This window comes from Pyrgilauda ruficollis, unplaced genomic scaffold, assembly GCF_017590135.1.
Source record: "Pyrgilauda ruficollis isolate IOZ18807 unplaced genomic scaffold, ASM1759013v1 scaffold5, whole genome shotgun sequence".
NCBI lineage: Eukaryota > Metazoa > Chordata > Aves > Passeriformes > Passeridae > Pyrgilauda > Pyrgilauda ruficollis.
The window spans coordinates 10218027-10245311 of NW_024526599.1; the positions used below are offsets into that span (position 1 = coordinate 10218027).

Consider the following 27285-nt stretch of genomic DNA (forward strand, 5'->3'; position numbering starts at 1 on the left):
TGTTCACCAGCAGGAAGAAGTTAAATGATACCCAAACAAGTCAGGAGCTCTCTGTCAATCAGGGCTAATCTTGAGGCAGTAGCATTAAGAGGCTTCAGAAAGAGGGAAGTCTTTCTGGTATTCATTTCACTTCTCTGTATTTATCAATTGAGAATGACTGGACCTGAATTGTTAATAAATACAAATGGTTAATCATGTGGTAAAATCAAAACCTGTACAAAAGAAGGCAAATATATTTCAGAAGGCCCAGCTTCAACATGAGATCTCAAACTCTGTGGCTCCACAACAGGACAGGGTGGTAGTCTGTGAGTGGCATTTGATACATAGCTAAATAGTCCTGAAAATATTTTTTTTAAATGGCAGATAAGGGAGAGAAGGCTCTTTTTTTAGATAACTCTGGTACTATTGTCATGCTTAACATCCTTAGCCACATAGGAATGGCTCTGGTTAGAGTAGATGCAACAGGAATCTGTTCTCAAAATAGAAACTGGCTATAGAATGGCAAAATGATTTGATAGTGATGCTGAATTTCTAGCAAATCATAAACCTGTATTCTTTGTGCTATAAAAGTAAACCTGTATTCTTTATGCTATAAAAGGCTAGATTTTCTTTTCTCATTTTTGCCTTGTCTTGTGGTATGAAATAGCTTCTCATAACATGAGCATCCAAAGTCTGCCACATTTATAATTTGTTGCCATACATTATGATTTTGAATAAGAAATTGGTAACTTAGCTTCAGTTTACATTACTGTCTTTGCCCAATTTACAGACTTACATATGATACCACAGACTCACAAGTCAGCCTTTACTGGAAGAGTAAAATGACTCAATTTGGTCCTGGGAGCCAGAGAGCTAAATATAGTATAAAGCATTAGAGCCTGGTACAGCTGGGGGAAAAAAAAAATCCATTTGGGGACTTATAAAAGGTCAGTTTGGAACAGAGGTGCAGAAACACTTGCCCTGACAACTAACTTCATTCTGTTCCTATTTGAGAAATGGCACAGCAGAGCTGCTGGGGACAGAAGAAAGTATAGGAAGGTAAGACAGGGAGAGAAAAAATGGACATAGAAAAGGTTTGAGCTGGTTATTCCAAAAATTAGTACAGGATGTATGCTATTAAGTATCCATTTCTGTGGGAAAGTGGTGTTGTGGCACTGTAAATATCTTGTTGAATGTGTACAAACTCAGTAGACTCTGTGCAAATTCTTTATTGAAACAATGATCAATGTACAAGCTACATCACATTTCATTTTGCCACTTCAGCATGAACTTTTCTCTTTGTGGTTTACGGCCATGAGCTATAAAATCATAACAGTTATTTAAATCAAAATACAGCAACTGCTTCTCAAAAGAACACATTCATATTTGTCTTACATTTCTTGTAAAATCAAAAAGGTTTTCATAATAAATGAAATATAACTTACAAGACTTTAGTGCAAGCATTTCCTTTGCATCTAAGAAGCTTTCAGTTGTCCCACTAAATATGGCATATTCAAGAGGCCAACTCTTAAAATAGCATGCTGCCAAGATATCCCATGAGAACTTTGAAAATCTGACACTGTCAACACTTTCTAGAATTAGTTAATCTGACCAAACTGAAAGTCAGAAAGCCCTGGTTATATGTTACAGTACTTTTGTCAAAAGGTAACTGCAAATCAAGGAACTGACATAGTATCTACATTAGAATAAAACAGGCACTGATTTAAAAAAAATCAACATCTGCCTGTATATGCCATTTTGCAAGTCTTATGATTATACAGTAATTTTTAAGCACAGCAGTGTACTTCTGTGCCTTACCAAGTACCAACAAACCTGCATAAAATGCTGGTCTATGGGTTCTTTTAAATTTTTTAAATGATAGACAAAAAACCCCTGAAGGATAGGCTTCATCACAAACATGCTCAAATCAGAGAACAAAAAAAGATCAGCAGGAAACAAATGCTGCTCAAAACTAAAATGTTGAGAAAATAGTTAGTGAATACTATGTTTAAGTGGTCTGATTAGTATGATCTTACATTTACTGAGAAAAGAATAATAAGTGTGAAATTTAAATCCAACACTGATTTCTTCTGCTGCAGAGTCTAGTAATCGTTCATGAAGTTTGGCAAAAATATTTGAAAATGGTGTAAATATATTATGCAAATCTCTTGGTGTTCCTTTGCTTTTAGAATGCAATTTCAGTTGGACTGATTTTCCAGATTCTGAGTGTTTTAAGAACCATTAGTGTTTGGTGGTACAATAAATAGAAAAATGTAACAAAAAGTGTGCATAGTCCAATGATGGGAACAGATTAATGCCCCTGAAGTGCTTAAGGTGCATGAAAATATATAACAATGCAAACATTAATATTTTCTTAGAGCCATTATTAATTTTATGTTTGGTAATTGTGTTTTTGGACAATAAAATAGCCATTTGCTAAGAAATACTGCAAGATACAATTGCATACTTTATAATAGCACAGCCAGAAAGTTTGGAACAGGAAAGACAGGTTTGGGTCTTGCTTCCCATCTGTCTTCCACAAAGGAAGTTTCTGAAAGTGTATAAAAAGCTTTAGGCTTAGAAGTGTCATATAATGTGTGCATAAGACACTGAGCAGCAGACACAAAACCACCAGAAAACCACATAAACCAGACCCATTGGTTCTGTATAAAATCTGTATTTTCTTCAGCTACAGTGCTGTTTAGTTTTTATTCAGATGATAATAACACAAAGCTAAATGTCCAGACTGGTTGGAGCAGTCCTACCTGTGAACTCTCATCACTGAGTGACTCCAGCTCTAGAAAATTCAGGGTTCCCTCTGACCTTGCAACAGCAGGAATCCACCACTCCATGTATTGCATGTATCTAATCCGAGTACCGGTTGCTTATATGTGGTTTGCCATGTGCGTTTGTGTGTACTTCAAACGTGCCCTTTGTGGGCAACCTCTAGGGAAAAACATCATTTGTATCTTCAAGGAAGTTTACACAGTGATACTGAAGAAATCCATGGGGATTGTTTGCTCTCAAATGTTTCTCAATAAATAAAGAGGCTGGAGGACAGCCTGAGAGAAGCAGGGTCAGAACACTATAGAAATACGTGAAGGGGTCTGATCTCTACTGTAAAAACTTCATAGTTTAAAAAGATTAAAATTAAAATACTGCAATAAATATTTTTATAACTTTAAAAAAAAAAGAGTAATTTAAAAGTTATTTTTATGCTTTCAAGGAGAACATCCTTGCTTATCTGTGCAATCTTAGTTGGGCACCAGGTAGGTAACTTTAGAATGCATGGGCATTGTTTGTAAATGCTGGACAGGCAGAAAGGTCAACGTACCTCTTCTCAGGAGGTTAAGGTGAATTGAAGGAGTTTAGTGCAAGTTCCTGCTTTTGTTTCTGCCCTTGTTCTTTTTCATTTCAGAAGCAAATCAAGTAACTTGAAAAACTGATGTGAACACTAAACAGAAATGTCCTTTGGATTCAGACAAGAAGTTAACAGTTTGCACCATACTATTGTTAATCATGCTGGTCAGAAGTGAGGTTCTTTATGGTATTATTTTAAACTAACTTCTGTCTTACATATATATTGCTTCGCTGGAACGCAAATATTTCCAGTCACATTCCTAATGGGACTTTGCCCTTGCATGTTTCCTTTTGGGCATGTGCAAATGTATTTTGTGTAGAAACGTGCCACTGTGGTGAGCACAAAAAGATGAGACATCTGAATGCTGCCATTTCTCACAAATTGGTTGTAAAATCTGAAATCCATTATTAAACATGTATTTTTTTTAATAACCACAGAAAGATAAATATGGGGCCATCTTTGCATCACCTATGTAAGTCATGGGGTATTCCTGTATTGCACTGCTGGTGAGGCTCTGCACTTTAACATGAGGAAGTTGACACAAGACCTCAGTTCATTATCAAGGATTCTTTTAGGTACCTGCAACACTGACTTTGTCTGGTCTTGATTACCTGTGCAGTTAATATAACTGATTGCCTCCAACAGACACCTTATGAAGATGTGGCTGCTTTCCTAAAATGTCCAGAGAGCCATCCATGGATCATCTCCCCATAGACCTAAGAGACTTCTTTTTCTACAGTATACTTCATTCCAGATTTATTTTAAGTATCTATATTTATAATACAATCCTTTTTAAACACTATAAGGTGATAATTTGTTCATTAGTTTCAAACTAAATGCGTCAGGTAATTAAGTAATATGCTATTAACCCTACACAAACTCCTTGTAAGTGCTTTCTTTCCAGACTGCAGAGAAGGTACTTTTTATTGTCTATCTGCAAGAGAAATTATTACTTCCCTTCCACTCCTGGCATTTTCTGGCAGAGATGTTGATCCTTTTTAATGCCACAATTGCTACGATCATTAAAGCTTTACTGGGGTAGAGTCACATGTACTCGAGCAGTGAACATCCTACGTGTAGGAGGTTCCCAAAATCTCAATGCCATTATATCACATTTAACAGTTACATGACTGTCTTTGTAATTTTATAGGACACTTGATTGTATTTTTTTTTCAGTTTGGATAAAACACTCTCAAACTGATGCTTATATATGAATTTAGGATTGATCTTCAGAATATCAAAATTAAGAAGCCAAATGAAAGGGTATTTTGCCATTCAGCCTTGTTATCAACTTCATTTGCAGGACTGTTATGGAACCTACAAATCTTCTGGTAAGGTAGTACATAGTTACTGCTTTCAAATCACTTCAAAACAAGACATCTTGCATATTTGCAGCTGTTTGCCATATAAACTTCTGGCAACATAGAAAATGCTCAAATGTATGCAAAAAAACCTTGCAGAGCTGTTGAACTGAAACTTTCGGATGGCTTTCCCATCGGTAATATACCCCTCAAAGTTGTTTCTTCATGCAAAACAAACAATTGTTGGCATCTTCATTCCCTGAAAAAGGGAAAACTATTTCCCATGTGGCTAAGCAGTGTGGTCTCAAATGAAATGGAAACATTTTAACTTTCTTTAATAGCCCTGTAAATCACAATGCAGCTGAGCAAACAGGCTTTGTAAATGGGATCTATTAGGATTTTATTTGGCTACTGGAGTGCTGCCTCTTGGGCAATATTTCAAATTCACAAGTTAATATTTGCAAAAATGCAATAGATGGAAATAACGAGAGTGAAAGAGGAAAATGGAAACCAGTTTTATGTTTAGTAAGTTCAAGTGTCCTACACCAAAGACTACCAGTGACTTCCAGGAGCCACTACAGGTGACTCCAACCTAGAAACTGCTGAGGTAAATGTTTCTTAGAAATACTCCTAATCAAAAAGAGCAATTAATATTAATGTAATAGCAATTACTCTGCCATACATCATGGTAAACTAAACTCAAACTGAGAAGAAAGTGCCAAATAATCCACTTACATGCTTTTGCTATGATAGTCTCCAGGTAAGGCTTAGCGGCAAGTACAATATGTATTTTTAAAAGAGCTCCACCTGATTTTCCTGCTATGCATAGATTCAGGAGTAACTATCATACATGGCTTTCATATATAACGCATGTATTTTTGTCATTTGCCAATGCTGTGTCATCAGAACTGAGTTCAGCAGAAGGCTCAGGAGGGGGCTCCGCAGGAAGTGCTGGTGTTTGAGGAGTGTCTTCTTCCTTGGTGTCCAACTGCATGCTTTCCTGTGACTGACCATCCATGCAGTCCTTTTTGGACAATGGGTGAACTGACACTTTTATTGCAATCTGTTGAGGTGGCTCATGCAGTGACGATGCATCTGAGTCAGCTGTGGGAGATTCACTGCGTGTCAAAGCATTTGGGATCATATAAAGCTCATCTGTTTCAGTGGTCTCCTGGCCTTCTGCCGCCTGCCGTACAAAATTCTGTCCTTGCTCCTCCAGACCAACAACCTCCATAATTTCTTCCATTATAGTCCTGCAGTTCATGATGAGAGGTGGCAAAGGTACACTCCGAGCAAGCTCTTCAATATAGCGAGCAAATTCCATGGTCTTGAACTGGGTTACTTTGGCAAGCTCGAGCGTTTTGGCTGATGTGATAATTGGGATACGCTTTGCAATCTCAAAGGCCTTCTGAAGTTTCTCTGCCCCTTCTGTTCTGAAGAATTCATTGATTGCTTTCTCGGTTTTCTTCAGATGACTGCTCATCATACATAACCGAGTAATGTTCAGTATCATAACAATGGTAAAAGCCACAAGGCAGACAATCATGTAATAGATTCCCATATCTCCAGAGGTAAAAACAACCCTCAGCGTCACAGTATTGTTAACACTGCCGTACGCATTAGATGCAACACACGTGTATTTACCTCTGTCTTCAAATGACACGCGGGTAATGTTTAGTAGCCCATTGTCAAGAAACCACCATTTTCCTGTTGGAGAGGAAACAGAGTAACTTAGAAGTATTTTGTCACATGATCAGCATAGTCTTAAATATCAGCTTTATCAAACTGGCTTCATGTTTTGGAAGAAGGAAATAATGTTCACAAGAAGACAAAGAATTTACCTTCATAAAGGCCTGGGATCCTAGCTATGTTACTACAACTGTCAAATCCCTGATATCAACTCTGGATAGTCAGAGCATGCCCTAATAGGGTCTCATAGAAAATGCTAATATGCATCCCATCTATCTCAATCTTGTGGTCAGTTAAGCTACAAACATAGGACTACTCCAGAGAGCCTCCCAAACACAGGTCACACTTCCTCAAAGAAGTGAATTGAAGGAGTCGGATCCTTCAAGAAGGATCAATGGGATTGTGAGGCAGAAAAACCTACTTAAACCCTCCTTGTTTTGTTCCCTGAAAATGCACTTGCTTAAAATTGGGTTATTTTTGGCATTTTGTTACAGTATCTCATATAATTCTGTTAATGCAAACTTTAAAACCCCTAACATTTCAGACATCATAGACTACATTGCCTACACTCTGAGGTGCTCAGAAACTGATTTTGAAGGATAATTTTAAAGAGAGGTAAGTAGGATAGGAGAAGTAAAATAGATGGAAAGGAGAAGAGCCATGACAGGGAACGCCTTGTTTGTTGGTAAGAACCTCTACACACCATGACAGAACTTCTTTTACCTTTAAAAGTAATTTCTATCAATGTAATATAATTGATAACTTTGTCTGCTGCATGGACATATACATTTCATATACATGCATGCTTGATATTCTTTGAACCTGGCACAGTAGAATAGTTTAGGTATGAAAATGCATTTGAAACATGTTAAAAACCCATCACTCCTGTCACTGCTAAAGTGATTCAAGATTAACTCAATTACTGTATTTGTCACTTAATTAATTGGTAATGAATTAAGATTTTTAGTTCCTCAAAGTTTTTCTAGTTAAACACGGCTTACCCAAATTGTTTCACATTATCTCCAGTAGAAGCCTACGTATAAAGTATTCCCACAAGATCCCTGCCTCAGTCCATGTGTACAGACAGTTCTTAATTATGTCTTTTTATCCTCTTACTTAGAAGTTTTAACTTAAATGAAACAATATTTTTTTACCCTAGCATATTTCTTGAAATCAGCTGAATAATTTTTTGCCTGAAATTAAAAAATGCAGAAGAAATAAAAGCTCAGTCTAAATCAGACCTTCACATAAAAAAAAATTACCCCAATCTGCTAAATTTAGGCAAATTCAGAGGAAAACTCCTTTACAGAGGAAATATTAGAATCTGTAACAGATGACACTTCTTCCTCCACCTCCAGCATAACAAAAAATGCAGAGTATTTGCTGCTCAGTATTTCCTTGAATTTGAATGCTGGTCCTTTTTGCAAAGTAGGTTTCAATTAATTGTGAAATAACAAGGTGCCTTGTGATGCAACCTGGCTCCAGCTGTTATAAATGATATAATGGTATTGAACTCAGTGACTGGGTCTATGCCAGTGGATCCTGACAGACATATTGACCCACATAAGAAAATGATTAGACAAGGTATCATTGCTGAGTTTTGATAACAATTCAATGCCATACTTAACACCACAAAGAAAGGTCTCAGTCTAGGAAACATTTCTTACAGAAAGACAGTCTCTTAAAGGAGGTATTGCACTGCTGAAATTCTAAGTTAAAGTAATGTTGTCTTAATACTACATCTGCACTTTTTACTGATTTGGTCAAAGTTTTTGCTCATCTACCTAAATGTTTATTTTAGCTACCTCTCTCAGCTGACTACACAAAGACCTAAATTTAGATGCCTTACTAAAGGGGAAATTTTCTATTCGTGAACCTTAGCAAAACACTCCAGCACACTAATCACTGTATGTTGCCACAACCGCACAAATCAAAATCTGCTTAGTAGCTCAAGTAGTTCCTTTCTCTAGCTTAACTCAGAAAATGATAACATTCTGTACTGTAAAACATAACCAGTTACACAGTAAGCTCTTACAGATACACACTGCTCTTTCACATCAAGCTGGGTCAATTGTTACTCCTGTCACAGCAGAGTTCGCTGTCAGGTCAGCCATTAGTTAGGCACACTAAACTAAGAGTTTATTTCATCATGCTGTGAACAAAGCAGTCACTATGGAAGGATTACATAAGAAAAACACCTTTAATATACTCACACTCCCCTCAAACACTCCCTAGAAGAATAACTAGGATTATCACCCAAACCATCAATTTAAGGAAAATAAGCTTGTGTAATTATGGTCTCTGGCAAACACCACTGAAGAGTCTTAACTAAAGCCAGGAAGGCTCAAATTTGGCCTGTCCTTCTGACTGCTGCCCTGTATAGGTTTTGCAGTTGGTTGTTCAGGGCATCTTGTGTTTCTCACACTACCATGGCACTGCACATAAAGACAGCAGGCATACCAGGGAGTTAGCTGTGTTTACGCCAACAAACTATTCTCATATGTCATGAGAATCCTCCTTTGAGTTGGGAAACAGCTTTTTAATCTTTTTTTGGTGCCAGAGAAGAACAAAGGAGGACAGAATGAGAAACAGAACAAACATGAAGTCTTCCAATGAAAAGAGGCCTGTCTACTACTTCTGTTAATTGCTTCAGCCTCTTGCTATGAGTTGCTATAAATAACACACAAAAAGTTACTGTTTTCTTCCAAGGTGTGCATAAAAAATTTATAACTGCCACCAAGCTTTCATTTATTTTCATGCAGCCAGGCCATTAAATTCAGGTTATTTCAACTTGCTGAAATCAGAAGTGTCTCTGGACAGGCTACATCAGTGCTATTCCTAAGATCCTACCTTTATTCTCCTCCTCTTGGAGCAGGCGGCCATTGGAATTGTACCATCTGTAACGTGGGCTGGGACTCCCTTGCACATTGCAGTCGATCAAGGCACTACTGCCCTCCTTGACTATGATGTGGTCGATGTGGGAGATCACCACAGGCGCGGCCCCCGTGTGTGTGTCAGTGCGGTTCAAAGTGCTGTTACTCACATCCTCAGCAGTGGTCAAAGCTGCTAATAAGATGACAAGGCGTGTGGTAGGCAGAAAGTACAAAAAGTGGCGGCTGTTCAGTATGTCCATTTTCCTTCAGTGGTGTACACGACTGGCTGGGAACTGATTCTGTTGAGTCCTTGAGGTGAGCAGGTCACAGGAGTGTTCTACTTTGATCTGTGCAATTTTATGCTTAAAATATCCTATAAAATAAATAAATAAGTACAGTGAGACGGCATATATAAACAGTCCATTAGATATGCTCTTTTAAAATAGTGACACATCCATTAATGCATTTCACAATCATCAGCGCACTGTCTTGTCTAAATGCTAATGTTATCACAGTCCTTATCCTTACTGGAAAAAGATGCATACATTTTCCTGACAATGGTGTTGTTCAGAGTGACAGGCGTAGGAGAAAGCTTTTATCACCTAGACACTTAGCAGCAGTTTAGCTACAGTAGCAGCTACAGTTTTATGCCAAAAGTTCAACAGATTTTTTTTCCTTTCTTTTTTTTTGTTTTTAACCATTTGCAAAATCAACAGGAAAAACGGAGGTACAGCACATTAAAAGCTGTCACTACCAGTTTGGTGCTGCAGCTCTATCACATGCATGGTCTTAGATGAACTGGGAAACATGGTGTAAGAAAGAACAATTCCAGGAAGGGTTTTTGGATCTAATGCTGGAATCTTTGATATACACATTTTTTTCCCAAACACAGCAGCACATACAACAAAACATCTCAGACCATTCACTTTTCTTAAGCTACTGCTGTGTGAGATAAAATATAGCATGGAAGATTATTCTCAAAAGAGGGTATTTCATGCTTGATAAAGTAATTTCAGTGTTGTTATTTTTAGAGCAGATTAGTAAGAAAGAGTACTTGCTAGTAACATAATAATGATTAATGTTCCTTTGAGATACAAATGAAGTTAGGACTTTTCCTTTCCTTATGTGGCATTAAGCATTTCGCCTGTGTACGTTTTGCACATTTACCCTTAGTATTTTCCTTCAACTAATCACCCACAATGAGGCCTTTCTGAAGCAGTGATTTCAGTTTCTGGACAGAGGCGGGGGAGTGGTTTACAAAAGTGCTCTCTATTGGCCTCATTATGCTCCCAGTGAACACAATTGGCATTCAGTACTGACTGAAGGCACAGTGTTGGCCTCAAAATGAGCACCTTGGAAAATTTCATTTAAGAGTCTGAAGGCCACAAATCATGTTAAAATCACAGACTATCCAACTATACTGGTTTTGCTCATGTGTTTCTAAGGTAAATAACTGAAACATAGTGAAATTTATTAGATAGAGAAATCTATCTGGAATCTGAATATAGGAAACTATCTAACCAACTTTCCCCAAATGAACAATTCCATTTCAAAAAAGTTTCTATTTTCTTAAATATACATTTGACTCATGGTAACTCATATGCCTTAGAACACTTAGCAACTGCTGACAAGATCAGTTCTCTATATCAGTTATATATACAAACAAAACACTAAAATAAAAAGAAACAAAGGAAAAATCCCCATCCTTATTTTCTTTTGTATTCAAAAAGGAAAGAAAGCAACATTACCATCTTTCATACTTGATTTAGGTTGTTTTGTTATGTATCCTCTCTTCTCTGTAAAACAATGAACTTGCTTTAATACAAATAGATACAGTGTTATTGAAAAAGCAAATTAATTCTTCCATTTTACAGGATGAATCATTAGAAATGAAAACTTACATTTTTTTCAATAATCTGCTGGCATGATGTAGAGCTTCAAGCTGTCCTAGCTTCAAGCCTGTCCTGTCCTGTGTTTTCTCTGCTTTTTTAATTACTGATTGTCAAAGTATTTCTCTTGAAGAGAGAGAATAATTTTTAACTTTATACTAATATGCAAATGTCATTTGTCATATAAAGCTATATAAACAATGACTTCAGAAATCTACTTCCAATTATGCAAAGCATGTAGAGTCTGTGCTTTTGAAGGTACACTGTCTGAGTCAGCAGTTTGGGAAAAACCTTCAGTTCTGCCTATTCACTTCAGTAACTATTCACATCTCATTTCTACTACTCCATTAACCTTGGACACTGACATTCTTCATGATTACATATATTCAGTCTATAAAATGTTTTTGTACAGTGTCACACATCTGCATTGCGCCATACAGAAAAGCAAAAATCACACTTCCTGGCAAAAGAGCAAGAACAGAGACTGGCTGGATTAAGACAATGGGAAGGGCAAAAGATAATATAAACTGATTAAGCTGTGTGTTCCAATTGCTCTCTGGGGCTTGTTATTACTGTATTTGGGTCTATCATATATTTTTACAGCAGAAAAATCAGCAGCAATCAAAAAAGGTGTTTATTGTGGAGAACAATTTGCACTCCAGAAGAAAATGAAATAGCATCTCCACAGTGGCTGAACAGAAAACCTGTAAGGAAGGGACCAACAGTGTATCAGAAAGCTGATCAAGGTAGCTGATGACCCACTGATTGCACAGAGCACAGGGATGTGGGTGGAGGTTTGCGAGATGTGAGGGCAGTAAGGCGTTGCCTGTTCCATATGTTCACTTGTTTTGAATGCAGAGCATACGGAAGCAGAAACGGTACCTTTGTGTAGTGATGGCAAGTGTGACTGGTCCACAATATGGCCAGTCTGAAGGTAACAGTGACTCCTTCACTCTGGCCCAGAATTGAACCGTAAATAGCTGCAGTAAATCTTAGGAAACAGAGATGAATCGTTTATGTCTACTGTGTAAGATTCTTACCTACTCCTTCTTACTCCTGGGAATGTACTCTCTCATGTATGTTCCTGGAATATAGAATATTAAGAAAATACTAAATATCTTTGTAGATACATTTCTATTTGAAATAACTACAGTTTGGTGGCTAACATGAGGAATAATCAGACAGTAGGTTTAAAGCAGAATGTTTGGAAATTATGGTTGCTGCTTTCATATGCCATCCAGGGAAGTGCCTGAGTATGTTTGAGGAGACAGGGAGAGATCTCTCTGAAGAATGGTGTTTTAAGATACAAGTTTAGCCAAATGTTCCCAGGGAAACTAGGAAGCAGCAGGCAATCTGTCCTTTGGTGTGCATCTTCTCCAATGTTATCAGGAAACAAAAAGAGATGGAAGAAACCAAAGAAGGTTTTCTTAGCCCCTGCTGACACAAGAAAGTTACAGGCTGGCCATGCTGGGACCTGAATGTCCAGGACCCTCTGCAAACCTGCTGGGCATGACCAAAAATGCTAGAGTCAGATTAGGAAAGTAGAGAGAAGCAGAGAGACAATTTGAAAGGGTAGAAAATGTGCTCACACCAGATGCTGATGCAAAGGAAGATTTGCTGAGAGTTCCTGTCCTCCTGCTTTGCCACAGGTGCAAGAGCAGCCTGAGTATATCAGAGAACACAGATCTGGGAGCCAGCTGCTTTGCTAAACATAAGTGATGTAACGAGTTATGGTTTAATCACACAACTAAATGGGGAGAAGACTGAGACCAAAAGAGGACTGCTACTGATATCTGGCAAAGCAGCAAGAGAATCCAGAGTATTGGAGAAGTGGGTACAGTGTCGCCCAGGATCTCGGCCACGAGAGGCAGCAATTAGCTGTGACCTATGATAAACTTGATGAAGGCAGCCAAGACTGTAACCTTTTAATCTGACCTAAGTCAGAGAAAGCTGGATTGACTAGACTAAAACAAAGATTCCTGTAATAACTCCTTGAGAGTGAGAGTAACACAGTACTCTGAAGAAGGAGGACATCTGCAATCCTGAGACTCACACTGTAGGAACAGATTGAGTCTCAGAGCATTTTTGCCATGAAAAGGTCACTATAAACAAAGAGCTAATTTCTAGTCATGGAAAGAATGTAATCACCAAAGCATATGAGCTACCACTAAAATACTTACAAAAAATAAAACTCTATATAATATAATTAATGTGGTTACATATACTTTTTTTTTTTTTTTTAACTTTTAAATTCGTGGTGTATGGAATGGAAAAAGAACACCTCTTACTATTCTGAGCTATTCAGGCCTGCCTCCAAAGATGGAATGAAAGGAATTCCCAAACTCTCCTCCAGCAACTAGAACATGTATATAGGAAACTTTCCTGCAGTATTGTATCTGGAATAACATTTACCACTCAAAAATGCTTGCCAGTGGTCCATAGATTAAATAGATCTGTTTTTCCATTCCCCAACACAAATGGTGTAAATTGAAAATATTAAAATAACAGATTTACTGCTTGTGAGATTAACTTCCAAGGAAAGACTTGAGCCACATGAGAACACACGACAAGCTTTTCTTTTAAGTTACATGACAGCCAGCTCTAGCACGCTCTCTACACATTTCTATCCAGAAAAGTCCCCTGGAACGGGGACTCCGGAAAAAGCAAAGCTGCAGCATGAAAGTTTTACTCCTAATTAATGTGAAAACGTGGACAAAAGCTACAGTTTAAACTTCTCTGTCCAAGATCAGGCATCAGTCTAAACAGAAGACACATCTAGGACTGACAGACACATCTAGGAACATTAATCAGAGACATGTTCTGACTGACCATTTATTTTTTCATGTCATAGATGTGTTTGCTTCCCATACTACTGCCACCAAAGAAAATGACTATAGGGTCATGCTTGTAAGTGCTGCATTTGTGCAGAACAACATGATGACAGAGCACAAAAGAATAGAAAAGGAGGGCAGTGATGCATACTGTTTCCTGGCTTGCTCACATCTGTAAGACTGGCCTGTTCTTGTTCTTGGAATAATGTGTAATCCTATTAACTGTGAGGTTATTCAAGTCGTAAGTGAAGCACAAGAAGCCAGCTTACTGCATAATGCACAAATTGTGCTCCTATAGCTTTAACATCCCAATGCTATCTTCCTTGGCGTGTAAGTGACCAAGAAAATGATATTATTTTCATTCTAGCTCTCCCTTGTCTAAAAGAAGTATAAAGGCTGATGCTACAAAACAAAATTAAGGCTAGTTTTTTATTATTTAAAAACTACTTGCTATTTTTCCTAGTTTCCATAGGCAATGTCTTTTAAGAGTGGGCAAAAGTAAAAGTTAAAGGTGTTAGTGAAACAGGAATGCAAATGGAGGAACTTATGCCACACAGGTGAGAAGCTGTGTGAGAAGTTCATAGGCTTATGAGTGAGAACCACCTATTGAAAAGGTCTAATTATTAGGATCCAGACATGCAGAGGAAAAAAAATGTCACTCACTTACAACTAGCAGAAAATTTCTGACTTATTTTTCTACTCATTTGTCAGTTGATAAAATATTAATGCTTGGTTTCAGAAGAGCTGCTCTTCATTCTCCTGGAGTGGGGGATTTCAGTCCTTTGTAGTTTCATGGCTTTCTGCTTCCCTGGCTATGTTGAATAGGTGATCTGCTGGTGGTGTTTGTAAGATGAAGAGCTTCCTTCTGCACATCTAGTTTGGGGCCTCCCAGCTGGGCAGCAGCCCCCAGCTATATGCTTATTTAGTCTCTCCAGCTGCCTTCAGCTGCCTGGGAACTTTAGGAAACAGGGCTGAGCCTCTCAACAGGGCTGAGCCCTGACCATATCTGCTCAGTCACCTGGTGTCACACTTGCTGCCTTCAGCCACCTGATGGGAGGGAATAGAGAAGACAGACATGGGCTCCTCTGAGAGATGTGCTGTGAAAGGATTTGAGCCACAGGACACATGCTGCAAGAACAGAAATTATGAATATGAAACAAACATTTATGCAGGAGGTCAAGTCCTGCAATAGATTGCCCAGATGGGCTATGGAATCCCTATCCTTTGAGAAGTTCAAAACTTGACTGAGCTGGTATACACTGGCCCTACTTTGAAAAGGCAGTTGAATCAGACAGCCCCCAGAGGCAGCCCCCCAACCTAAAGAAACTGTAATACTCCAGAAACACAAACACAAGAATTGCCTTGGGGAAGACAATGGGAAAAATATGTCTGATCTTAAAAATTGCTATATGGAATGCTGGGAAATTGTCTTCATGAGCTCCTTTGTAATTTTTTGAGAAGCAGCATTTTAGAATAATAAGACAGACTGAGAGTGTTGACTACAGCCTGAAAAAAAATATTTGGCCTTCTGCATTGCATTTACCTGATAAGAACGGTACATCTCCTCTTTACCATATAGAGAAGACTCATTTCCCGCCAAGGGAACTCAGAGCATCTTCATTACCCTCTGATGGACTTCCTTCACCCTGTCCACATCTTTCTTGTGCTGAGGATCCCAGTGGGGTCTCACAAGGATAGAGGAGAGGGGGAGAAACACCTCCCTCAAGGTGGTTGCCTCGATTTCTTGACACAGGATAAAATAATCGCTGGGAATCGATGAAGATTCAAGAGAGACTGTATATAATTTACAAGTACAGATTCATAGATTATGACAGCCTATGAGGAATGTGGGGGCTTAATTTCTGTATATGCATTATCCTCTGAGTGTATGACCCTGGGCAGTGAACAGGAAGAGCTGTCAGTATGGCAACCTGGAGATCTTTTCTAGCACACCTGTCTTAAAAAAATTGTAACAAAGAAGCCTATAAATTAATTGTATGTTTTGCAGGCATTGGTAAGTTCTTACAGGCAAACATTTTTCAATCTCTTTTGTAGGGTGATAAATGATAAATAACAAAAAAAAAAAAAAAAAAAAAAAAAAAAAAAGAAGGAAAAATCAAATGATCAAGTGCTGTAGCTTATTCTACCATTAATGGCAGAACCTGATCAAAACTTAAGTTATTATCAGTTTTTGTTCTTCTAAAATTATTTTGTTCTGAACACACACAACACTGTAGGGGGTAACAGAGGAAAGAAGCATTATAAGGATACAACTGTCTTAGTTTCAGGGTTCCATAGTGTAATAGGACACTGCAGCAAGAGAGCAGCAAGCAATAAAGTGTAATTGAAAATTAATGTAATATCCAGACTTTTCATTTAGGGAAAGAAGCATATGCCCTTCTATTCAGCAGCTATACAATGGAAGTTTTCATGTTGCCTTTATCTGTGTGTAAATGTTTCAGAACTTTTTTACTGTAAATTTCTCCTCCTTTATCTACTTCATGTCTCTATTCTCTTTACTTCATGTCTCAATATTGCAAAACTAGCAAGCACATGGCATCCTAGAGCTTCACTTTAGATATCTGAATGGACCCATTGATTTAACCACGTCTTTGAATGGTCTGATGTGCACTCTCCTGATGTCAACGAACACTCAAGAGATGCTAATCCATTAACCTAAAAAAGAATGATGATGGTCAGTGGGTAAATATTGGAGAGGTTATTTAAAACCACTAGGATGTAGGTACCAAACCTCTGGAAAATCCCCTTTTGATGCCACAGCTCCTGTAATTCTAGCATCTCAGATGTATCAAATCAGCTTTTCGCAAAATACACTGAAGCAACAAAAGCACTCAGGCAACTTGGATGGTTAACTTCTCATGAAAAAGTTGCAATTCAGATGTGCCCTCTTATATGCACTGAGAAATCTGTGTTTTCTTTCTATGTGGTATTTTAATGACTGCAGCAAAAGCACTGCTCTATATTTAGTGGAGAAGCTTGCTGTTTTTCATCAAGGCAGGTACTGTCATGAAAATGTCCTACTGAGTTGTACGTTACCCAGATCATAAAGCAAATTCAACACTATCGATAGTGGAGATTTTTCAAGGCTCAGCTTATGTGTTATTAGACATAAATTCTTTGAAGAATTTTATTCTGAGAAATAAAAAAATTGTTTATATAGATTATCTAGATTTCCTCTGTGTTTGTATTTATATGGAGGCTGTACAATTACATTTCAACATAGTTTTGTATACAAAGCTCTTATTCCAGAAACATTGTATGGCTTTAAGAGTCCCTTGCTTAACTCCTGGCAAACTTCCAGCATTGCTGCTGGTTTGCTGTTGCAGTAAATGCAGATGCATCAATGCTTAAGAGTTCCCTCTGTTGAGAAAGGAGGAACAATGAAGATGCACAGAGACTCCCTCCCACACTTCCATGTACATCTGAGCTCTGCCTGGCCTCACCAAGTTCTACGTATCTTTCATTTTCTTTACACACCTTGTATCTTCTATTTATTCCTGCACTCTGTAAGCATTATTCTGTCAACAGTTTAAATAACCAAAGTCAGCAAATGCAACAGACCTCATATGCTCTTGGCCAATTTTGTGAGATTCATTGCTAAGAACACAGCAATGCAGAATGTGGCTCAGCTCACTTCCTTCCACTTCCTCCTTTGAGCTCTGCCTGTCAAAGCTAACCATCCTTTAAGTATGTCTAGTGGTTTTCTTTGTCCAAAGGAAAAAGGGAAATTCCAGATGTAGGACATTTAAATATAATACAAAACTAAAAACTAAGTTTTGCTTAAACAAAGATATGAAGGACCTTGCAGGCTAAAAATTCTATCTAAACTCTAAATTTTGATCAACTGAATGTTTTCAATACACTGATATAGCTTATATTATGCTGTCTTAACAAAAGACTCCCATATTATTTGGAACATAAAAGAAAAAAGAACAGGACAAAACAGATTTGAGTATGACTATTCTTCCCTATCCCTATAGAACTGTAAGATGGATATAATTTTTAATGACTGGCTTTCATGTTTATTGGTTGCTGGGATACAGGGCAGAGAGGTTACACATAGATGCCATGATTAGGACAGGATTAACCTTGTCAGAGGGGAAATTTAAAGGAATCTAAGTGCTCATGACTGATTGCAACTGAAAATTATTATTTCAGGTTAAAGGTGTCTGCGCCTCTTTCCTCCCCAAGTAACAAAGGGGACAGAAGATGGATTCAAACAAGTTTGCCTTGCACCACGCAGCAGCTGAAGTCTTGCTTGTACCCAAACATGATCGATTCAGCCCTAGTGTGACGATATATTGCCATGTGTATGCAATAATTTAGCTGAAGGCCCTCAAGAGCTTACTAAAGAACCTCTATAATTTCAGACTTGGGTGCCAGTTATGTCTATGCCACATTGAGAAGTGTAACAGTAAAGGCACATAACTTTCTCAGCATCCAGTACTGTGTGTATACCACACAGTCACACACGTAGGACTGGGAACCACACACACGCCCATGTAGCTGCAGTCCCCTGGCCCCTGCGTGACTTAAAAGTATCAGCAAGAATCATTTCTTGGACTAAAACTATCACTATGGCAGACACATGTCAATTAAATATTAGGTCTGGGCTAGGTAGGTTATTCTTAATGCAATAATTAATTCCTCCACATACAGTGGCCCTTTTCCAAAATAAAGTTATTTATACACATCTGTATAGAGGTTGTTATTTCTGATAAATGCTCTAAAATGCTGCTATGGATAATTTTAATCACAGTAACTGGTGAAAAGTGATAACCTCTCCGTTGTCTTGGAAATGATGTTTCTACAGTGGGTCTGTATATGGGCAGAAAATTACACTGTCAAATGCCAACTGTCAAAACTAAATAACAAAATTAAGGGTACAGAGAGATATTTGAAAAAGCCCACAAGTTTGCATGAATGGATGGCAGCTCAGAATCACAGAATGAAAAATTTCAGGAAGTATCTAAGACCTTGGTCTTACACCAGTCTTCTAGTGACTATTATTGCAATCCAGGACATCTCAAAGTAGGATCACAGGCACTTGTGCCTGCAAAGACTTCTAATAAAAGTGCAATTTGCTGGGAGAGAAAGCAGACCTTGCTAGAAGAGCTTGGTACAGGTTATTTTAGCTGCTGGCAAGCTCACTCTCCCTGTAGTAAACTGCATCCACATCTCGCTGGTGCCTTACACTGGGCAAGAAGCTTAAACTAAAAAAGAAATGCCAGCTCCACATTCCAAACTCTGTAGACAAGAACTGAAATGGAGATTGGTTTTTTTTCCATTTAAATAATTCCCCAGAAGCCCCTGTCATTGTGTCTCAAATGGGACCCTCTGTTGGCTGGGTTTGGGTTTTGTTCCCCTGGTTAAAGGAATGCATGTGCTTTAGCCAGGTTCTGTGCCAACTTCATCCTCCTCCTTCAAATTCATGCAGGACCTGTCCAACTGCAGGGAGGCAAAAGTGATGGAACGGGGCAGGAAGGCAACTGGAGCTATACAATATAGATCACTTCAGAATTCACTACCACACTCGCACTATGTGTTAAATGTTATAAGAGTAACTGATTTTATTGCTAAACTTTATGAACCTTCAGGACAGGAAATATGCAGTGGACACAAAACATTTTTTTTTGTTTGTTGTGCTGTTTGTCCAGGCCTCTGAACACTCCGAATTCTTCAGAAAAAAAATTGGTGCACAATGTGCACTCCAGCTGTGTAAGCTGCACTCAGCATCAACTGATGTTGATATGCTGCAATCTGAGACATTTCTAATAAAAAAGGATTTATAGTACAGCAACCACAAGTATATCAATGGTGCTGTTGCTACTGTACACGCTAAGCCAGACAAAGGATTCCTGCCATGCAAAACATCATCTCCACTGAAAAAAGATCTGCTGTAGTCTGTCCTACTGCAGTGAAAAGACAAACACTTTTACAATATAATGTCTCTAAAGAATGAAAATGCTACATTTCCCTCTCCTTAAATCCTTTGTGCTCCTCCTTTTGAAATAATTTTACAGTCCTTCAGACAAACATGTACCAAATGAGGTCGCATTTAGGATTTTGCCACATTTGGTACTTTTATTTTCCCAAGCAGGGTTATCAGGGTAGCTGCATTTGAGATGGTTCAATTTAACAAATGAAAGAGGGCTGTTAGGAAGTGTAGTCTCTTACAAGGCTCTCCAGACAAACGCACTAGAAAAGTGCCTGCTCAGTAGCGCTCTTGTGTTCTCTTAAGCTCCCTTGTCCGATACTGCTGGAATTGGCCCTGTTCAGAAACAGGACTTAAAATATTATTTCAAGACCACTCTGTACAACAACTCTGAAGTGTTAGATTCTAGTTCCCTCAGCTCACTTATGAAACTGAGTATCTTATGAGGCTAGCCCGTGAAGTAAACGGGTAATTAAAGCAAAATATCAGGAGGCATCTTTCATTTTAAATTTAAGGCGGCACAACTTCACCTCTCTTTGAAGTCAGCTCCATAGAAGAGGTCTGTGCACTGAGGCGTCACCTCCCATTCCCCTTCTCAGGGCGGGATAGCAGCGAGCATCCTGCGTGCAGGAGCTGGAAGGCTCCAGTAAAGCCTTGAGCTTTTTTTTTTTTTTTTTTTTTTTTTTTTTTTTTTGCCTTACGAAACCCACTTTCCGTCAAGACACGGTGCTGATTTGAAATAATCTCCTGAACTTTCATGCTGAACACAGCATTACTGCGCTCCCGTTGCGCGGGCAGATACTGCGCTCCACGCCGGGCTGGCCGCGGGCGAGCGAGCGAGCGACAGCCGCCGCGGGAGAAGCGCTGTGCCCGCCTGGCCGAGCTGCAGCGCTCCCCCGGCACGGCCACCGGACCCAGCTCCGGCCCTCCAGGCTCCCCCCGGGGCCGCCGCGGGACAGCGCGCCCGGGGCTCACCGCGGAGTTCCGCAGCCACCGCGGTACCGGGGCCAGCTCGCGGCTCACCGGCAGCCGCGGCAGGTGCCGGCGGCGCGGGCGATGGAGGCGAGGGCGGGCAGCGCCTCCCCGGGATCGCCGCCCGCCCGCTGGGATACCGCGGCCCGTGCCCCCCGCGCCGCTCACCTGCTCGCCCGCTCCTCCCGCTCGCTCGCTGCCGCTGCCGGTGTCGCTGTGCTGCCGCCGCTGCTGCCGCCGCCCCGGGGCGGAGCGCGGCGCTGCCGCAGTGCCGCGCCGTGCCCGTGTGGTGTCGTGTCGTGTCGTGCCGTGCCCGTGCCCGTGCCGTGCGCTCCCGCCGCTGCCGGCTCCGGCGGGGAAAGTAGGTCAGGGCGGCACTGAGCATGCTCGGAGCCGGGCCGGGGGGCGGCCCCGGGGCCCGCGGGGGGCGCGGGGGGCGGCAGAACCCTCGGCCGCGGGGTTGGGACGGGGCCAGGGACGTGCGGCGGCCGCGGGCGAGGTGGGGAGGCCTGAAGCGAGCGGCGGCGGCGGGGCCGCTGTGGGGAAGGCAGGGGCTGCGCGGGGTGCGAGCCCCCTCTGCCCGCGCGGGACCGGCAGTCCGGAGCAGCCCCCGCCGGTCATCGCATCCCTTCTCAGAGACGCTTGCGGGAGCAAGTGCTGCAGGAAAGGGGTAACACCCCAACACACCTAGAAAATCTTGAGAACCAAAATGCTGCACTTGAGAGGCATGGCACACGTGCTTTCCCCCAAGGGCTTTATTCCTAACGGGATTGCAGCACCCAACTCCAGTTTAAACTCAATCTGAGGCGGTCCCATCCTGTGGGAAGCTGACACTGACTATAGATGTCTAAATGCTCTGTCAACAGAGGGTAAATCTGTCTTTTAGCTTGAGCAAAGTGCTTGACTTTGGTTGGTGCTATCTGTGCAGGCTGTGCAGCTGCCAAAAAAGGGATTAGGATGTAGGTGCCCAGCTGCAGGCAGGGATCTGGCAGGGATCTGGTGTGTGCCGATGCTGCCCTGTGCCACTCTCCCGTGCTTCCTCCCTGACCTTGTGGCATCAGAAGAGGAGGACGCAGAGTGACCTTCAGCTGAGTGGCAAGGCCGGTGGGTTAAACCATGGAGGTCTGTATTTCCAGATGTTTGTAGTACTTTAATGGCCAGGCTTGGACCTTGGTCTTACTGTCCTCTTCTGATTGCTTCCAGGGAGCAGTAGCTGAAGCTCCTCTGCTCATGGAGGAGTAATCAGATGAGAGAGCGTTTGCTGAAACTGACAGAAAAGCTTGTGTTAGGAGTGCATTTCATTGCAGGGGGAGGTGTATGTGAAGTACACTGTGGTATACATCAAGGCAGGTCACTAGTCTGCCCAGGAGAAACTGTAGAGGAATAGCAACAAAGGATTCAGAAACAGGGAGGCAGACCCACTCCAGGGAGCTGAGCTAGTTATGTCGAGGGCCTGGGCTCCTGGTCCCAGCATGTAGGAAGTGCAGGGGTTGAACATGGATGCATCCAGTGCTTGGGAGTGGTGCAGGCGCTGGTGAGATCAGGCTGTTGACAGCCAGGTCTTCTTGTGTTCAGTGTCTTCAGAATGGAGAAAATTGAAGACAGTGGGGAAGATTCATTTGGTGTTGTCAAACTTGGCAGTTGAGGGAATCAGTCAAGGAGTGTGCTTCTTACTAACTCTTCCAGCAAAGCATTCACTTGGTGGGAGGAGCTGTTTAAGTCATAGGTCCGTGTTGGCCACTGACTTGTGATTTGTGCTAGCTTGACCACACTAATTATGAACTTGGTTTTCCTTCTTCCTGTCTTGAAGAACTGGTTTTGAACACAATTGAGTAGAATTTATTTATCAGTTAGTGATGGAGCAAGTCAGAGAGTTGAGTCCCAGTCTGACAAACTCCTTTAAGTCAGGTAACACTGCCACTGTCTGGATGCCTGTCAGTCTATGTGTGATATGAGGCTGAATTTTTGTATTTGGAAAAGTCACACATCTTTCCATCTGCAAGGGTCTATCCTTTCAGGCTCCTCAGGTTTCGGTGAACATAAGCCTGTGTTGCTGGAGCCAGCCACCACATTACTTTCTCCATGCCCTTTCCTGGGTGATCACTATCATCTGTCAGGTGAGCATGTGGACTTAGTGAGGCATTTTTCCATCCCACCTTCTAATAGTGCTTGCACCAGCTGCATGCAGAGTACTGGTCTGCTGATTTGAGCAGGAACTATAAAAGGTCTTCTGGGTGTGTAGCTCTGGTTAAGCTATAAAAAACTCCCTAGTTTACCTGTGATTAAATAATTGTATAATATTTTTCTAAATACATGAATGATAAAATTGGCAATGTTTTTTAAATTTTTTTTTACAATACCTGCTGTAGGTAAACCCTGACACTTCATACGTAGTGCTTCAGTGATCAGATTCTATTCCTATGAAACTATAACATCATTTGATTAAAAGCAGCCTTTTACCTTACAGCAAACAGAACTTTGGCTAATAGTTTTATCTGAACAGCGTAATCAGGGAAGCCTTGTAAACATGCAGTTAAAAATCTAAGATAAGATTAAATTGTTCATTTTGTGTGGTTATAGTCCCTCCATCCCGTAGGTGGAGTGACATACCGGAATGGCTGAGACAAGCTTGAGTGCCACACAATGAAAGGTAACCACAGAGAAACTAAAGAAAAAGGAAGTTTTTAAATAGTATTCAGCAAACCAGCTGTATTAATATGCTATCAACATAAATATATGAGGGGATATTCCATTTAGAAATTAGCTTGCTGTATTTCTCATAAAGTAAAAAGGAAATTTTGATTTTGAGAAATGACTTGTTTCAGTATGGTGATGTTACTCTTTTGTTTCTTTTTAAAAAATTGTAGCCTCAATTATAATTGGATGATCTTGCATGAATACTGATGAAAAAAGAATAACTTTATTTATTAGGATACATATCTTCAGCATGCTAATTTACCTCATTTAAATTGTTTTCTAAAATACTAACAGTGTTTTAGTTTTAGTTATATCTATTACCCAAGATTGTTACTTCAGTCATTATAATCTGTAATCACATTATTCCCATCTGAAAGACTGAAATTCCAAGTTAGATCATCACTGCTTTCTTTGTTGAGTACCGTCCCATTTTTTGGGAAAGATATGGACAACTGAAAGGCTTACAAGTGATCTTAGGATTGAAATGGAGAAATCATATGGTCCTGGGAACTCCTGGCCTCCACCAAACATGCCAGAATGGTGTGGGAAGAGGTGTCACAGGAGGGGATAGGTATTCCTGCCTTGAATGAGACAGCTTGGGTGTTAGTTCAAAGCACTTGATTTATTAATTTATTTTAATTGGCATACATTCTTGCAAAAAGGACACCCTTCTTTTGGTACCTAGCTTTGTATCAGTCCTTTCAGAAATATCTTAGTCTGATGTGCCCCAGAGCACTGTGGCTTGTGTTTTGTTCTTGTTTCTCCTCCCTACCTTTTGAAACAACTCAAAATAAATAAAAAAAAATATTAGGCATGAACCTCATGAACTTTTGGTGGTTTTTATTTATACCTCATAATAACATGCAGTGCTAACTATTTCTCTTCTGCATTTCTGGATTTGTTATTTTCCTGTGGTGGTTCCTTTTTTTATCTTCTACAAGTTTTATCCTCTAAGAGGACAGGAACGACCAATTACATTTTATTCCCCTTATGCTTTATTTTTTAGGACATGGGGTTACAAAGGTAACTTGTTTTATACCTTTACTGCGACTCCTTCCTTTGCTCCTCCCAGAGGAAGAAAAATTCTCAGCTTGTTTGAAGATGACATTTTCTGCTGTGATCCACTTTTGTTACTCATTTCTGGGGGAAATTATTTCCTGAAATATGTCATAGACAGTCTGTAAACGAAACAGCCCACTGATTATGTGGTCACGATAACATTATCTTGTGTAAAAGCACGTACAATTCTTCTTGAAATTAACAGCTTATTATGGTTGAATTTGCTTTTTGAGGTTCTTTTTTTGAGGCTTTGCAGTATCTTCTCTTGATGGAAAGGTCTTTCCTGGTTGTGCAGCATGTGTGTGGACCATTTCTGCATGCGCTTGTAGCTGTGTTGAAAGCGTTGTTCTCAGGCTCGTCAGTGATGTGTGCTGCAGAAAGTCTAGCTGTGCTGATGTGCTAAGGCAAGGGCAGATATGTCTGCATAAATTATTGGCAGCTGAGGAAAGGGTGAAATCCACACCTCTTGAGATCTGAAGGGAAAATTCCACAGTGATGTCACAGAAAACTGGATTCAGAGTGTTTGGCACCACTGTTAAAAAGCTACCAAGTTTTTAGGACATGAAGAAATAAAAGAAGGTCTGGTGAGAACCTCTCTATCCCCATCCCTCCCCCCAGCACAAAACTTTCCATGTATAAGCTGAGGTTAACTGAGAACACTTCATACAGATAAGAGTTTTGGTTCCTCTCTTTTTCTGCATCCACTTCCCTGCCTCATGATTTCCTGTACATTTCCTTCTGGCTGCTGAAAACTGGAGACAGTATTGCTTCAGAGAACACTGATGAGATGAAGCTCAAGGCTAGAAATGAAGTCGCTGAGCCAGACATAGAAGAATTTCAGTTCTCTATCAAACCTGAGAGAGCTTTTGTCTTTAGACAGATATATTGGTTGACAAATGAATTAGTGGGGATGCTGGATGAGCTAAAGGCCTAAAAACTGTTACCTTAATAATGTCAGATGCATCAGACTCTTTAATTCTTTTCTTTTCTTACCAAATAATCTTAATTAATTCAACTTCTTGTTGTACGAAACAAAGATCATTTCTCGAATTACCTTCGCTGGCCTTGCCTGGCCCATGGCTTTCCAGCTGAATAAACAGTGATAGGGCAATAAACAACAAATCTTCACCACTAATTAGCTTTTGAAACATCAGTGTTTACCATTCACTCTGTGAACTGACTATCAGGCATTACACCACTGTGAAAACAGTCTACAACTGCATGTCATGAGTGTAAAATAATACAAGGCACAGGGTACAGTGCTGAATTGCAACTGAATGAAAAGATACTGGGCATGTTGCATGACCTTCAGCAAGATTCTGTGTTTATGTCAGTGAGAAAGATGAGCCAAATTATTCATGAGGCTGAAAGAGGGAGAAAGGACATGTGATCTTGGAACAATTAGAGTTATGTTATTCTTGGGGGGAAAGATCAAGATGATTATGTTAATATTACCATTTATGTTACACTCTCAGTCAGAGTTTCAGGAATGTGTCAAGCTCTGTGTGTTTTATCCAACTGCAAAAATACAATAGGATTTTAGAGAATCAGTCAATACTGTTTTTATTTCTTTTTTGTTTTCTTTTTTGTATTTCTTATGAAGCAAATTCTTTCAGAAACAAGATGATTCAATAGGTGCGAATCATCAATAAGGTAGCTATAAGACGAAACTTTTAAAGAATGTAATATGTTCAGGCATTAATATGTGAAAGCAAAAAAAAAAAGACAACAAAATATTAAGGACTTTATAAAATGTAAGCAAAACTCAAACTGTTTTCAGTGATGTAGCTATGTTCTTTATAAATACTATACATTTACCAGAGGAAGTTGAGTATATTATTACAGTAAACTATAGAAAATGTGTCTTTGAAGATACTGTTTATCATTAGGAATGAGAATTCTGCTTTTCAGCATGGTCTTCAGCTGAGTAGCACTGCACAGAGGCACTAGTGCAATAGATGCAGACTACATCCTGACAGAGAGGGTGTCCCAGGCTGGGCCTTCTTACTTTCAGAAACCACGTGTCATCAGCCCCTCCATTTTCTTATTAGATATTCACAAAAGTAACTATTTTTATGAATAGAGTATTTCAGCTAATCTTATAATTCCACAGTATAATAGTGAAATTAAATATGTGAGTAATTTCAGTGAGTCAAGTCAAAACTGGCGTACACTAAATGAGAAATAAAAAGTATTGTGTGTCTGATGTCTGAATATTTTCTGTCAAAGAAAACATATAAAAGGTAGGGTGATATGTTTTCACTGCAGCCATTTAATTTTGCCTGCAGTGTACAGAGGTTTGACATTAACAGTTGCCAAAAATGTTCTCAGACCAGTGTTGACACAAACAGAGTGACCACATTTATATCTATCTCATGTAAATTATCTGTCCTTCAAGGAGGATAAAACCATACAACCTTGGGACACTTACAAGGGAAATCATTCACTGGAGTCATTGTGTTCAAAATTCGGTGGGGCACATCTTACAGCCCAGGCTGGAAAAGTAAATTCAGACAACTGTAGTTTTAAGAAACTGAAACCTTATCTATTTGCAGCCAGTCATACTGGGCTGAGTTTTTTGGTTCCTGACAAGTAAAAAACCATTTCTGAGATCCTCATGGTGCATGAGGCTTTTCTCCTGGCTGTTTTTGAGGGGAGTCCCAACGTGTGAAACTGTT

At 39.9% G+C, this 27285-nt stretch overlaps 1 protein-coding gene across 3 annotated transcripts; it reads right to left on the minus strand.

Moving 5' to 3' along the window:
• Positions 1-1192: 1192 nt before the first annotated feature.
• On the minus strand, positions 1193-21079 carry MFAP3L (microfibril associated protein 3 like). Of its 3 annotated transcripts, XM_041479996.1 has the most exons (4): positions 21020-21072; positions 12133-12176; positions 9181-9576; positions 1193-6348 (listed from the first exon to the last, which is right to left on the minus strand). In XM_041479996.1, exons 3-4 carry the CDS (start codon positions 9461-9463, stop codon positions 5486-5488), a joined length of 1146 nt encoding a protein of 381 aa, XP_041335930.1. In that variant the 5' UTR covers positions 9464-9576; positions 12133-12176; positions 21020-21072; the 3' UTR covers positions 1193-5485. The 3 variants fall into 3 exon arrangements, with proteins under 3 accessions (XP_041335930.1, XP_041335931.1, XP_041335932.1); XM_041479997.1 differs by lacking the exon at positions 12133-12176 and having other exon boundaries at positions 21020-21079; XM_041479998.1 differs by lacking the exons at positions 12133-12176; positions 21020-21072 and adding an exon at positions 10952-10996.
• Between the last annotated feature and the right edge of the window lie 6206 nt (positions 21080-27285).

Excerpts from the sequence above, each read along its gene's own strand:
- MFAP3L (XM_041479997.1), bottom strand. The coding sequence starts at position 9,463 with ATGGACATACTGAACAGCCGCCACTTTTTGTACTTTCTGCCTACCACA. Across the intron at positions 6,349-9,180 it reads CCAAGAGGAGGAGAATAAAG|GAAAATGGTGGTTTCTTGAC; the intron begins GTAGGATCTTAG and ends CCTCTCCAACAG.